General features: G+C 39.8%; 1 protein-coding gene across 2 annotated transcripts in view; it reads left to right on the top strand.

Annotated features, from left to right (window-relative positions):
- Nucleotides 1-15128, top strand: part of SPIRE1 (spire type actin nucleation factor 1) — a 110250-nt gene that overhangs the window by 10435 nt on the left and 84687 nt on the right. For both annotated transcript variants that reach the window (XM_079783931.1, XM_079783930.1), the window contains exon 2: nucleotides 4701-4735. In XM_079783931.1, the coding sequence (XP_079640057.1) occupies nucleotides 4701-4735 (35 nt within the window). The remainder of the gene's footprint in view (nucleotides 1-4700; nucleotides 4736-15128) is intronic.

The following is a 15128-nucleotide window of genomic DNA, read 5'->3' as shown; positions in this document are numbered from 1 at the left end:
GCCAGAAGCCCTGAGCTGGGCTTACGGCTGGTGAGCGCAGTGGTGGTGGCGGGAGCTTCTCCCGCCTCTGCAGCAGCGCTAAGGATATCTGACTGCTAGCTTAGGCCTGCTCCCTGCCGTCAGTTGGACATCCCCCGAGGGCTCCTGGACTGCAAGAGGGCGCATTCTGGGCTGAGGGGACCCCCCCAAGTGCATGAATTTCGTGCACCAAGCCTCTAGTAGCTATAAATAAGAGCCATTAAGTGGTGTGTGCTGGGGAAGCCTGGTAGTTGGTTTTAGTCACTGATATTAGGTCCAAGGGCTAGACGGTAGTCCCTAGGAAGATGACTGGCACTAAAAAGCCAAAGCTTGCTTGCTTGCTTTCTTTCCTTTTTTATGCTCTCTTTACTCTGGACGTCCTTCCACACACTTGCTTACACACTGGTGGCCATACCCACTTTTTGCTCACTCACTCTCATGTTGGTGCCCACTCACACACGCTCACACACACATCCACTTGCATATTGGCGGCCTCCACTTTTGCCACACTTGTTCACATGTCCACATACATACATCCTTTGTTTATGAATTCTTTATGACAGACATTTTATACTAGGACTAATTTGTTTCGTAAAGCCATTCTATAGCAATTTATAGGAAGACTGGCTTTTCTGTTTCCTGGGAACTTGTCTAGTAAATCTTAAGAGCATATGAGATGTTTCAAAATGAGTTAAAAAGAAGGGTCTAAAACAACTTTATTACACATTTAAAATGCTCATAACTTTTTTAAAAATTGATTTCAGAGAGGAAGGGAAAGGGTGAGAGAGATAGAAACATCAGTGATGAGAAAGAATCATTGATTGGCTGCCTCTTGCACGCCCCCTACTGGGGATCGAACCCACAACCCCGGCATGTGTCCTTGACTGGAATCGAACCTTCAGTCCACAGGCTGACGCTCTATCCACTGAGCCAAACTAGCTAGGGCAAAATGCTCATAACTTTTGAGAAACTCTGAAGTTTTGCCTTGCTATGTAAGTTATCCCTCTACCTAGTGTTTAATTACTTTGATAATGTGGAAATATTTTGAAACTTAATGTTTAAATATAATTTCAGTTATTTATTGGCATTGTATGTCATCACATAGTTAATCTAACCTTCTGATTAAACTCAACCTAATAAAAATCAGTAAAATCATAAAGTTATTTTATTGAAAGAACTAATTCACCGCATTTAATAATTTGAAATCTCAGTTAGGCCTACCATCAGTTTAGATTACTGGAACTGTAGAAAATAACGCCATGGGATTCTGGAGTTTAGAGGGACTTTTCAGGTCTGGTTCTGTAAAGAGAAGTGGCCAACTTTTGAAGAAAAACTAAAAATTTTTCAAATGAAAATTCTTTGGTGCTATACTGGCAGTTTCTAACTGTTAAATAATGAATGTTTTCCCATGTTATAAATGGTATGTAGCTGGGACAGCACCCCTGTACTCCTGTACCCTAACCCCACTGACCCCTGCAAGTGGGAATGCAAGAACAACACAACTACAGCAATACATCATAGGAGGTTAGGAGCCTTGGAGTCTACTCTTCACTCTGTCATTTTGTGCAAGTCATTTGACTCCTCAGGCTCAGATTACTCATCTATAAAATGAATGGATTAGGCAAGGTCATTTCTAAGGTTTCTTTAAACTCTGCTGTCATGTAATTGGGATTTTCTGATTCCTGGGTCAGAGACTGGGCAGGGATTTGGGTGGCAGAGTAGTGTAGGTGTCAAGCACTTCATACTCACCACCTTTCCGTATTTGCATGACTTAGTCACCAGTTCAGATTGAATAACCAAAAGATACTGTGTGTTCTCACAAAAATTTTTGTCTTTTTTATAGGAGAGCATTTTCAGTTTTATAATAGAGGTCATTGAAAAAAATCTTATTTCATAGGACTTGTGCCCTTTTGACATCACTCTATCATTCTTTGAGCACTTTATTACTTTCTGGTGCAAAGATGTTCCAGCTTATTTTATAACTAGAGGCCCGGTGCACGAATTCGTGTACCAGTGGGGTCCCTCAGCCTGGCCTTCGGGGATCAGGCAGAAACTGGCTTTCTGACATCCCCCGAGGGGTCCTGGATTGCGAGAAGGCGCAGGCCAGGCCGAGGGACCCCACTGGTGCACAAATCCGTGCACTGGGCCTCTAGTATGCATGTAAGAGCTTTGGGTAATCTCTTCCAGCCCTCCACCTCCCTGCTTCCCTCTGAGATTCATCAATATTCCATGTTTCCATGCTTGTGGTTTCCACTCCCGCATTGAGCGCCTTCCCCCAGGTGGTCAGTGCATGTCATAGCTACCGGTCGGATGGTTGCTTAGGCTTTTATATATATAGATAGATTGCCAATTTCCTAAGGAGTCCTGGTTCCTTTGAGGGGGAATGGACTAGGTGTGCCCTTTCATAATGGGATGTTGTTGCTTCTCCCTCATTTGGAGGGCAGAGCTGGGAAATGTATGTTTTTTTTTGAAGTTGTGTAATACCTCTAGTTCTAGTTCACCACAGCAGGGCTCTTCCTCTCCTTCCCATGTTTGGTTTGTATATTCCTTCTCTCTCCATTGGGATGCCCAACAACATCTCTGTATTTATTTATCTGCTCAAATCTACAGTAAATACAAAATAATTTTAGGATTTTTCACCAACACTACTACCAGCAACAAACCTACTACACAAAATTCTAGATTTCTCTTTACCTTAAGAATATATAGCTCTGGCTGGTTTGGCTCAGTGGATGGAGCGTTGGCCTGTGGACTGAGGGGTCCCGGGTTAGAAAAAAAAAGAATATATCATACTGAAAATGTACATCCATGTACTCTCAAAGAGATTACTCTCTCTTATAACTTGTCTTGATACCATCTTTTTCCTTCCCTCCCTTCTTCCCCTTGTACAGAGTAGATGCTCAATAAATATTTGTTCTCTTCTTGAGCTAGTTCTGTCCACAATACTTTCCTAAGTTAAATTCATTACCATTTCTTTAGGAATTAAGTATAATTAATCTGACAGAGCACTAATGTTTTGAGCAAACAGTTATATAACTAAATAAAAAGATGATATATGATATATGATATATATATATATATATATATAGCTTTATAGCATATAGTTTTACATAACAATAAATATATAAAGTTATATATTTATCAAATCCTGCCACATAAATCCATATATATTGAACTAATTTTATCTATATGTTCATGTACTCTTTAATTATGGCTTATATATCTTTTTTTTTTTCTGGTTTTGATTTCAGCCAACATTTCATATTAGGATCATTAATTTATCAGAAACTGGGTTTCAACTTTATTTTTCATTTTACGAATTGGAAGGCATATAAAAACATTTTTATGATTTTTTTTATGGTATCATTGCATACTCTCTAAGGTATATAAATTCTAGTTAAGCATTTAATAAATCACAGGCTAATAGATCAATGGGCTAGGTGCAGGGGTAGTAGGCTGGGGAGAGGTAAAAAGGAGGCTACTGTTGGTGGAAAGAAAGAAGTGGGGCTAAAGTATATTTGAACTTAATGGAATTTGAGAAGTGTAGACTGGGGAAATAAAGATTTTTAGGCCCCAATATAAATGTGTTAGCTAGTCTTTCTGTTAAAACTATTTAATAAATTATTCTCTTAAAATAGCTTTTTTATTTTAAAAGTATGTTTTAGTCACCCAAATTGACAGAAATATATACTTGTATATGTTCTTTGATAGTATGTCTCAGTGATGAAGAGAAAATACTAATGTTGGAGCAGCCAAATATGGTTCATTCTAGTTGTTCTGTAGGCTATCTACTATTGAAAGAACTACTAGATTAACTATATGGTTTTACCTAATCCTATATTAAAGAAAAACAACCATGATATATTAAAGAAAATATGAGTTTGAAACATGTATGCTTTCATTGAAATAATCACTGTACCTTTAAACTGGTTTATGCTAAGTGAAATAAGCCAGTCAGAGAAAGACGAGTACCATATGATTTCACCCATACGTGGAATTTCATGAACAAACTGAACTACCAAGCGATATAGAGACAGAATCGTAGATAGAGAGCAGGCAGACAGCTCTGGGGGTGGGAGTAGGGGATGAATGTTGAGGGAGTGGTTATAGGGATTAAGAAAAAAAGAGAGAGAGAGAACTCATGGACATGGATGACAGTGTGGTGATTGTGGTTGGGGGTGTGAGAGTGGAAGAGGGTATAGAGGGACTAAATGGTGATTGAAAAAATAAAATAAAATAAAAATATTTGTGGAAAAGTCCAAGAGTCCTTTAAAGTTCTTTAAAAGACATTTCACTTTTTAAAGGCATTTCAAAAGTATTTTAAAAGGTACCCTTTAAAAGGATTTTAAGGTATTTTAAAAAGAAAGCAAGACTTGAAAATTATTTTTGGTTTACTTTCATTAATTTGTATATATGCATATTAAAGATGTGTATATGCTTTAGATCTTATTACAAGTAAGCATATCCTTCCCGTCTTTTTCTTTATTATTTTCTTACGGGTCTATGTAAACTTAAATCTCTAAGCAAGACCTTCTAGAATATTTGGTAATTCTGGCACCTTTTATTTGCATAGTTTCATAAATATAATGAAGCCATGGCCAGAGTAGCTCAAATATTTTTTGTAATCAATGATAAAAAAGCTAAAATCCTCTGAAAGTAATTTTTTTGTATTTTTATTTCAGGTAAATTGGGATATGCACATTGTACAGAAACAGAGGTAAGAGAATGCTCAAATATTTCTTAGTAAAGCAGTTTTGCAGTCCTATATAATTTAGCTTTGAGTACTATCAGTGTCACTGTGGGTTTTGGTCTGATAAGAATGTGTTGAGAGCAGGTATATCTTTTACATTTAGGAAGAGTAAAATGTGAAGAAGTCGATTATCTTGTCCATGTTTTTAAAATGTCAGGCTGTGATACAAAAATAAGCTTAATCATAGTTTAAATCTTTTCTTGAGCTATTTGTGAAATTGAGTTAGCTAAGATGAAGAGCCCTTAATTTGAAATAGTTTGTGGTTTTTCTTAATCCAATCTTGTGTGTCATGATAAAGGAATAATTTAAATGTGTTGGACTCCTATGGAGCTGCCTTGGTGTAGGAAAAAATAGGGATGTGGAAACAGTGTTTCTGTAAGATTAATAATGAATTAATTGCTTTGTTATTTGTATAAGTAGGATTTTTTAAGTTTTAATAATTTAAATAATATATATAATATAAAATTCTAATTGCGAAATTTAAGGAATTGCCACGATTCCAGGTGCTCCTTGAAGGAACTGAAATATGAGGGCAGCCTCCATGCGTTATGTGTGTGTGTGTTCCTTTCAGGAACTGTTGCACCCTTCTTTTTTTTTTCTTCTTTTTTTTTTGTTTAAATTTCTTTATTGATTAAGGTATCACATATTTGTCCTCATCCCCTCATTCCCATCCCACCCCCCTCCCTGTTGCATCCTTCTTACACGAGGAGTTTTAAGTCTTGAGTTTATAGCAGTGCCTAATTTTAAGGATTTAAGAAGTTACTTTTCTAACTTTATAATACATCTACATGTGAAAGCAGGTGTTAGTAAATTTTAACTGTTACTTTAAAATGCAAGGTTCCTAAGGGATTATATTGAATGATAAGGGAGCAAAAATATTTTACTATTTTTGTATTTAAAAGTTATACAATTCATTTTTTGTATTTTCTATTCAACTTTGAAAGTAGAGATAATTTTTTCCAAATTAGCTATAAAAATAGTCAAGAACTTAATATTTTTATGTTGCAAGGATTTTTGATGTACTGTTCAATATGATATAAAGGAGTGGGATATGATTTGAGTCAAAAGATTTAAGTTCTATCTATGGTTTCTGGTGTGCGTCTTTCTAGCTATGTAATTTAGAGCAAGTAATTTTTTTCTTAGAACTTTTGCTTTCCTATCTATAATATGTTAATGATAGTCCCTGTTAACCTCATGGGTTGTGAAATTTTAGAGAGACAATACGTGTGAAAATGTTTTGTAAACTCCAAAGACACTATTATATTTAGCAAGATGACACAAATGTAGTCAGCATTTATCTGCATTTAGGTAATGAAATGTGAGGGTTTTACATACAAGGCAGAGTCATAAGTCTTATTATTCTGTCTTATGGCAATACAAGCCATAAAATCAACATGGTTTTAACATATTGTTTAGCCCTTTGCACTCGCTTGCTTTTTTCTCAATTCCTTTATTCTACTCGGGATTTAATGCTAACCGTGTCGAGTCACACTCGACATCCGAGTGCAAAAGGTTAATACTTGCTTTGTATAGGAGTATCATTTCATTTTATCTCCTAACTAGAAGCCTGTTGCACGAAGTTTCGTGCAATAGACTTTTCCTTCACCTGGCTGCCGGCACCAGTTTTCCGCCAGCAGCAGTTTTCCTCTGGCCACCCGCTGATCGATGGGAACGCTTCCAGCCAGCGCGATCGGCCACCCCAAGTTCCGCCACCAGCGTCTTCCGCCGGCCCCATGGGTCCTTCCGCAGTGCCGGCCATTTAGGCCGGCGGGAGGAGCGGAGGTCGGGGACTCGTGAGTCCCCGCTCCCCGCTCCTACCACCAGCCAGTCGGCCACCCTGAGTCCCGCCCCCCGCACCTCCAGCCGGCCCAATCGTGGGCGTAGCGGAGTGATGCAATTTGCATATTACCTTTTTATTAGGTAGGATTATCTCCTAACCCTTATCCTTTGATCTAACTTGGCCACCAAAAGAATTGGAATCTAAACAGAATTTTCTTCCAGGTTTTAAAAAAAATTATAACTACTTAAGAAAAATCACAAGCAAATAAAAATTTCAGTCTGATATTTAGTTTACAAAATTGGTTCAGGGTATTTTCTAAGGGTGAACAGTGGTGGTTACCTCTGAGGAGATTGGGATTTTGAGTGGTGATTTACCTATATTGCGTGATTAAAAAAAAATGAGACTGATCTCACTTATATGTGGAATCTATTAAACAAAATAAATGGATGAACAGAATAGGTCCATAGGCATGGATACGTGGAACAGAATGACAGATCTCAGAGGGGAAGGAAGGAAGGGGAGGGGGCGGGAAGAGATTAGCCAAAGAACATATATGCATATATGCATAGCCTATGGACACAGACAGTAGTGTGGGGAAGGCCAGGGGTGGGTCGGAGGCTAAGAGGATGGGGGCAAAAGGGAGGAAAATGGGAGACATCTGTAATACTGTCAACAATAAATAAATAAAAAAGAAAAAAATTAGACGGTCTCTGTATATACTTGAGTAATTACAATAATAAAAAGGAGGGGCAGTAGAGCAAGTGGGAACTTTTTCAAGAAGTTTGGTGACTTAAGAGAAGGAGGAGAGAGCTTAAGTAGGAAGTTTTGTTTTGTTTCATTTCTGTGTTTAGGTTAAGGAAGACAATACATGCGGTGGTGGTGGTGGTGGTGGTGGTGGTGGTGGTAAGGGAACCAAGAAACAGTGACGCTGGAGTCCAAATTAGAGAGTGGATATTTGCTGAAACCAGACGTAGGACCACGTCTAGAAGATGACTTGACTAGAGCAGTGGTGCTCAAAGGGCTGTGGGAAGGCTCTGGGGAGGCGGCTTCCTGTCACCCTTTTAAGGTCAGGAGAAAGATATTTTCAAAGCAATACTAAGACATTCTTTGCCCTTTGACTTTCATGGTCTCAAGAGTGTACGTTGGAGTTTTCAGGGGCTGCATGAATGTGGGACTATGACTAAAACCAGACTGCAGAAGCAGATACGAGATCTAGCCAGCTTTTATTAAACATGACCTTTAAGAGTTTTGCAAAAATGTAAAACAATATCACCCTTCTCACTTTTTTTAAAAATAGCTTTTCCATAAAATGTTACTGATATTGTTTAATCTTATTTTTTTTTAAATATTTTTTTATTGATTTCAGAGAGGGAGAGGGAGAGGTTAGAAACATCAATGATGAGAGAGATCATTGATTGGCTGCTTCCTGCACACACCCCACTAGGGATCGAGCCTGCAACCCAGGCATGTGCCCTTGACTAGAATCATACCTGGGACCCTTCAGTCCACAGGCTGATGCTCTATCCAGTGAGCCAAACCAGCTAGGGCTAATCTTATTTTTAAATTACTTAATTTAAATAAAAAATTTCTCAGTTTTCATTTCTAATACAGTAAATATTGATAGGTTATAGCTCACATAAACAGAGGCTCCTTGACTCCTCAGTAACTTTTTAGAATGTAAAGGGATCCTAAAACTAAAATGTTTGAGAGCTGTCAGGCTGGGAGATAGTAGAGTTGCTTATTCCTGAGAAACAGAATTGAGAGTTAAGAGAGGTAAAACCAGAGCAAAACCAGGAAGTTGAGGAAATCCTTGATGTAAGGATTTTAGCCAATCTTTTGTCATTGAGAAGACAGGGTTATTTTTGAGAGAGAGGTTACACTGGATCAGAAAGGTGATTGCTAGAGCCTCTTTTTGCCCTTAAATTGTTTTTCTATTGAGAAGCGATCCCTAGTTCTTTTTGTAAGTTAAAAGCCCCATCAAGCTCTTGCTAGTATAAAGTCCAGATTAAGAAAAAGGCTGCTAACAAGTTGTGTAGATAAGTGGAAGTGAGTAAGATCTCCGGTAGATGGAATAGCATATTGCTAGTTCCACATGTAATACAGGCTTACCCCAGCCTTTCTGAATTGGAAAAGGTGTTGTTGGGAAGAGGAACTGTGGTCGGAAAACAGAATCTCCTCATTTTTCTGGGTCTCTAGGACCCTCATCAAGGTCTGTGGTTGAAATACATAACTTTAAGTTTGACTGTTTTTATAGTACATAAAAATCGCTACGAATTATTTTCCAGTTTTACTTTTAATTTTCTCTTTAATGTTTCTCATACAAACCAAACAAAATTATGACTTTAGAGAAAGCAAGGAGGCCATATATAGGTATTTAGTCAACTTTTATGTGATCTTTTACCTCAAGATTACTTGAATGTTTCTTAAAATCAAGTACAGGTGACCCTTGAAAAACTTGGGGGTTAAGAGTGCTGATCCCTTACACATTCAAAAATCCATTATAATATTTTGGGGGGAGTTAATCCTCACCTGAGGATATTTTTTCCATTTATTTTTAGCAAGAGTGGAGAGGGAGAGGAAGAGAGAGAGAGAAACATTGATGTGAGAGACACATTGATTGGTTGCCTCATGAACGAATTCCCCTACTGGGGCTCGGGATCAAACCTGCAACCCAGGTGCATGCCCTTGACCGAGAATTGAACCCAAGACCCTTCAATACACAGGCCAATGCTCTAATCACTGAGCCACACAGGCTAGAGCAAGCATGTCAAACTCAAAGGCTAACACGGGCCAAATAAACAAAGTTTAAATTTATGTGGGCTGCAAAAAAATAAAAGCTTTAATTTTAATTGAAACGTAGGTTTATTTTGATAGAGACATGCGGAATACAAAGGGCTGAAATAAATGAGTAATTGTTAATGAATATTCCTTGTGGGCCACATGTGGCCCTGGGGCCACGAGTTTGACATGCTTGGGCTAGAGCCATTATAATTTTTTACTCTACAATTGGCCTCTCATATCCACAGTTTTTTCATCCATGGTTGGCAAACCAGGGTTGGGAAATGTAGGTAGATCTGAAGTTGGGAAAGCAAAAATACTGTTTTAAAAGACATGCACTTTTTTTTTTTGGCCTTAATAGGTAATTTAATTTTTCCCTACAACTTCTTTTTCCCCCCCAGTTTTTGAAGGTATAATTTATATACAGTAAAATTTAACCTTTTGAATTACAATTGAGTTTTGACTAATACATTAAATTGTGTTAACTAATCCCACAATCAAGTTCTATCACCCCTCAAAATTCCCCCCATTTCTCTTGTAGTTAGTCCCTCTTCTCCCCCCAGCCCTTGGCAATCACGGATCCGTATTTTGCCCCTTTTATTTAAACAGTGTCTTACTGTCAGTTCTCCTTCTCTGGGAATGGCTCAGACTGATATTTATAAACTCTTGAGTGATTGACCTGTACTTGTGGGTACTTGTCTGCCAAGGAAGCAGTCCTGATCCATACTATAGGGGGAGCTTACATCCCCATTTTACAAGTTTTTTCTACTGCCATTATTTAAATAGTTTTGTGGGTTAAAGTTAAAGAAAATTGCTAAGCACTTAAAAATACTAAAACATAAAGTATTTGAATTTTCAAATATTTAATTGTGGCCTTTCACTGTTGTTTTTAGTTTTCCAAATTTCATCACATTCCTGTCTTCTATTAACCACCACTAATTCTGAAGCACTCAGAGGCCCTTAACCTTTAGCAGGAAAGAAGGTTAAATGAATAACTAAAACAATCCTGCTGTTCCCCTTGGAGGATTAGTTGTATTTTAAGTGGAATACGTTAAAATATTATATAAGGTTAACTTTTGTCAATACTTTCATCTTGATAGAGTTAGTTTGTAAAAATAGTAGAAATATTTAAGCTTTACTGAGGGAAATTATTAAAAACACTCATGTTTATCCCTGACCAGTGTGGCTCAGTGGATAGAGCATTGGCCTGCACACAGGGTGGTGGGTTCGATTCCTGGCCAAGGGCAAGGTACCTTGGTTGCAGGGTTGTTCCCCGGCCACAGTCAGGGTGCGTTGCATTTAGGAGGTAACCAATTAATGTGACTCTCACATTGATGTTTCTCTCTCTCTCTTTATTTTTCTTTCTCTCTCTCTTCTGTCCCTTCCCTCCCTCCCTGCCTTCCACTCTCACTAAAAATAAATGGAAAAATTATCCTCAGGTGAGGATTAACAAAAATAATTTAAAAATAAAAACACTCATGTTCATATCTTGGAAATAAACTTCACATATACTTTATATAAATTCTTTGTTTTATTCCCACATGCATCTTTTTTAAAATAAGTTTTTATTTTTCAATTATAGTAGATGCACAATATTATATTAGTTTCAGGTGTACAACCCAGTGATTAGACATTTATACAACTTATAAAGTGATCACCCTGATAAATCTAGTACCCATCTGACACCATATATAGGTTATTATAATATTATTGGCTATGGTCGCTATGCTGTACTTTATATCCCTGTGACTGTTCTGTAACTACCAGTTTGTACTTCTTTTTCACCCATCAGTCCCCTTCCAATCTGGCAACTGTCAAAATGTTCTATGTATCTATGAGTCTGTTTCTGTTTTGCTTATTTACCTTGTTTTTTAATTTTATTACTTTATAAAATATATTTTTATTGATTTCAGAGAGGAAGAGAGAGAGAGATAGAAACATCAATGATGAGAGAGTATTATTAATCGGCTGCCTCCTGCACGCCCCCACAAACTGGGCATGTGCCCTAACCAGTAATCGAACTGTGAATTCCTGGTTCATAGGTAGACACTCAACCACTGAGCCATACCAGCCAGGCTATCTTGTTTTTCTTAGATTCCACATTTAAGTGAAATCATATGGCATTTGTCTTTCTCTGACTTATTTCACTCAACACAATACCTTCTAGGTCCATTCATGTTGTTGCAGATGACAAGATTTCATTTTGTTAATTTTCACCTGAGGATATTTTTCTCATTGATTTTTAGAGAAGAGAAAGGGAAGGAAGGGAGAAGGAGAGAGAGAGAAGGAGAGAGAGAGAAACAGAGAAACATCAATGTGAAAGAGACACATCGATTGGTTTCCTCCGACATGCACCCTGACCATACCTAGGGAACGAACCTGCAATCAAGGTGGCTGCCCTTGACTGGGAATCGAACCATAGGCTGATGCTCTAACTACTGAGCAATGCCAGCCAGGACTTCATTATTTTTTATGGCTGAGTCATACTCCATTGTTTACATGCACTACTTCTTTATCCATTCTAGTATTGATGGACACTTAGATTGTTTCCATATCTTGACTCTTATAAATAATGCTACAATGAACATATGAATGATAGATATTTATTTATTACCATTTTATTATTCATACTTTTGATCTTTTTTTTCTTCTTCTTAAAGAAGACCCTTTAACATTTCTTGTAATACTGATTTGGTGGTGATGAACTCCAGCTTTTTCTTGTCTGGGAAACTCTATCTGTCCTTTGATTCTAAATGATAGCTTTGCTGGTTGTAGATCCTTGCTTTTCATTACTTTGAACATTTCTTGCCAGTCCCTTCTGGCCTGAAAAATTTTGGTTGAGAAGTCAGCTGACACTCTTATGTGCCGCACTTTTTTTTTTCTTTAATATATTTTATTGTTTTGTGTGGGGTTTTTTTACAGAGAGGAAGGGAGAGGAAAAGGGTTAGAGAGTGTTTTGAACTCTGAATCTGGTAGATTGCTTGTCTCCATTTGTTTAGGTTTTTTTTTCTGGAGTTTTGTTCTGTTCTTTCATTTGGGACATGTTTCTTTTTGCCTGTCTCCCTGTGTTTGTTTCTGTGTATTAAATAGAGCCCCACATTAATTTTTAAAATATACTTTAATGCTTACTATGTGCTAAGTATTGTTATAGACATTAACTAATTTCTCATAACAAATTTATGAATTGAATGCTATTATTATTCATATTTTAGAAATGAGAGCTAAAGTATAGAGAGGTTAAGTAACTTATCCAAGTACTATAGTCAGTTCATTCAGGTTTCTCTTAATCAGCCTTTATTTATCTGCAATGTAAGGTATCTGCATAATGCTGATAGTTAATTTAGTGCCCCATTTGGGACAGTGAAATGCCTACGTGTCTCCTTATTGTGTATAGGCCTCTTACCTGTGACTATTTCAACTCCTAACATTATGTAGGCAGGGAATGTGTTTCTGCCTGATGTAAACTGGGCCAAGGAGTGAAATAGTCCATGAACTTTCAACCCCAGTGGTTAGTTGAATATAGGGTTCTATACCATAGTAATTTGAGAAGTAGTTTGGTTCTAAATTACTCAGAACTACTCAAGTCCTTTCAGTCCCTGCCTGCCAGCCCCTTCTATACTGTGCCCTTCCTGGCCAGGCCTAGAGTGACACCACCACCATCATGCTAGCCATGTTCAAAGGTGATGGGATGTGGGGGCTTGCAGTATTCATCTCTGACATCTGGAACTTTAAGAGAATCAACCAGGAGCTGGCTATCATTCACTCCAAGTTCAAAGAGGGCAAAGCCTTGAACGGCTACAGTAAGAAAAAAAATGTGTGTAAACTGCTCTTCATCTTCCTGCTGGGCCATGACATTGATTTTGGTCACATGGAGGCCATGAACCTGCTTAGCTTTAACAAGTACACAGAGAAGCAGATAGGTTACCTGTTCTTCTCATTGCTGGTGAACTCTTAACTCCGATCTGATCTGGTTCATTAATAATGCCGTCAAGAATGACCTGGCCAGCTACAACCCCACCTTCATCCATCTGGCTGTTGTGAACACCAACCTCAACGTCATCTTCATCGCAGGTGACAATGAGTGAGGAGGTGTGGTACTGTATGCTGCAGGTTGTTATCAACCATGATGATATTTAAGACTGTGTTTAAGTTGCTCCAGACCACAGCCTGTCACAAGAACATGGGGAACCTGATTGCTGGGGAGCCCCGCTCCAGCCCCCGGTGCAGTTCTCACTGCTGTATTCCAAGTTCCATCTGTTCAGTGTGGCGATGTGGGCCGTGCTGCTGTCCACCTACTTCAAGTTCATTAACCTCTTCCTGGAGACCAAGGCCACCATCCAGGGAATGCTGTGGGCCTCCCAGCTATGCAGTGCAGATGTGGAGCTGCAGTAGCATGTGGTGGAATACTTCTTCCTCAGCTCAGTGTCCAGCATGGACATCATGGTCACAGTGCTGGAGGAGACGCCACCCTTCCCCAAGTGTGAGTAGTTCATCCTGGCCAACCTGAAACGCAAGAAGGGGCAGGGGACGGCTGGAGGGACCCAACCAGCAATAACCCCAGTAGGGGTGTGGAGCCCACCTCCGGCACCTTATGGATGCCTTCCCCCTCCCACAACCTTTTGGGGCTGTGGGCAGCCCCTGCCACAGCAGCACCCTAGGCTCCCTCCATTGTAGGCAACCTCCTGGTGGAAGTCTCCTCTGGTGGCCTGGCCGCTGAGCCCAGCCTGGGGCCCACCCCTGAGGAGGCCTTTTTTGGGACCTGAACCCCTGAGGACATTGACCCACCCATCCCAGAAGTTGAACTTCTGAATAAATGTGTGTGCAAGAACAATGGGGTCCTGTTTGAGAACCAGCTGCTGCAGATTGGAGTCAAGTCGGAGTTCAGGCTGAACTTGGGCCACATGCATCTCTTCTATGGCAATAAGATCTTGGTACAGTTCCAGAACTTCATGCCCACTATAATCCACTCTGGAGACCCCCAAACTTAGCTGGCTGCGCAGAGCAAGCCATGCAGATAGACGGAGGGGTGCAGATGCTCAACATCGAGTGACTGTGAGACTTCCTGACACCCCTACTCCTGTCAGTGTGCTTCAGGGCTGGGGAAGCCCCTCAGTCCTTCACCCCGAAGCTCTTGGTGATGATCAACAAGTTCTTCCAGCCAACAGTGATGGTAGTCTAGGACTTCTTCCAGCATTGGAAGCAGCTGAGCCTCCTCCAACAGGAGGCACAGAAAATCTTCCAAACCAACCACCCCACTGATGCTGAAGTCACTAAGGCCACGCTCCTGAGGTCTGGCTCTGCTCTCCTGGACAACGTGGACTCCAACCCTGAGAACTTCATGGGGCTGAAGTTATTCAGACTCAGCCCTGAGCTGGGTTGTTTTTTCAGCTGGAGCCCAGTTCCTAGGCTCAGATGTAGTGGCTGACCCTGCATAAAAGCAAGGAGCCTGTTTCTTGTCATGTGTGTGAGCTGCTGGCCTAGCAGTTCTGACCACTGGACTCTGCCCCCGGGGATGTGGCCAGCACAAAGAAGTCCCTTGGACTGAGAGAGCTTTGTTGGATGGGGCAATGAGAGGACCTGTGCTGGTGACAGGTGTGTAGAGGATGTCTGGGACCTTCCTCTGGTTTTTTGTATTTTTATTTTTGTTTACCTGCTGCTGTTCACATTCTGGGGGTAAGGGACAGCCTGTCCCTCCCTTCTGCTCCCAAGCACAGAGGGGAAAGGGACCAGGGAAGCAGGAGCCTCTTCCCCTCCCACCTCACCCTGTTGTGTCCCCTCCTGCCCCTTCCCTGTCAATGGACT

The sequence above is a fragment of the Cnephaeus nilssonii genome (genome assembly GCF_951640355.1).
Source record: "Cnephaeus nilssonii genome assembly, chromosome: 11".
In the NCBI taxonomy this organism is placed as follows: domain Eukaryota; kingdom Metazoa; phylum Chordata; class Mammalia; order Chiroptera; family Vespertilionidae; genus Cnephaeus; species Cnephaeus nilssonii.
Note: the sequence above shows the minus strand (reverse complement) of the source record. Positions and strands in the feature narration are given on the sequence as shown.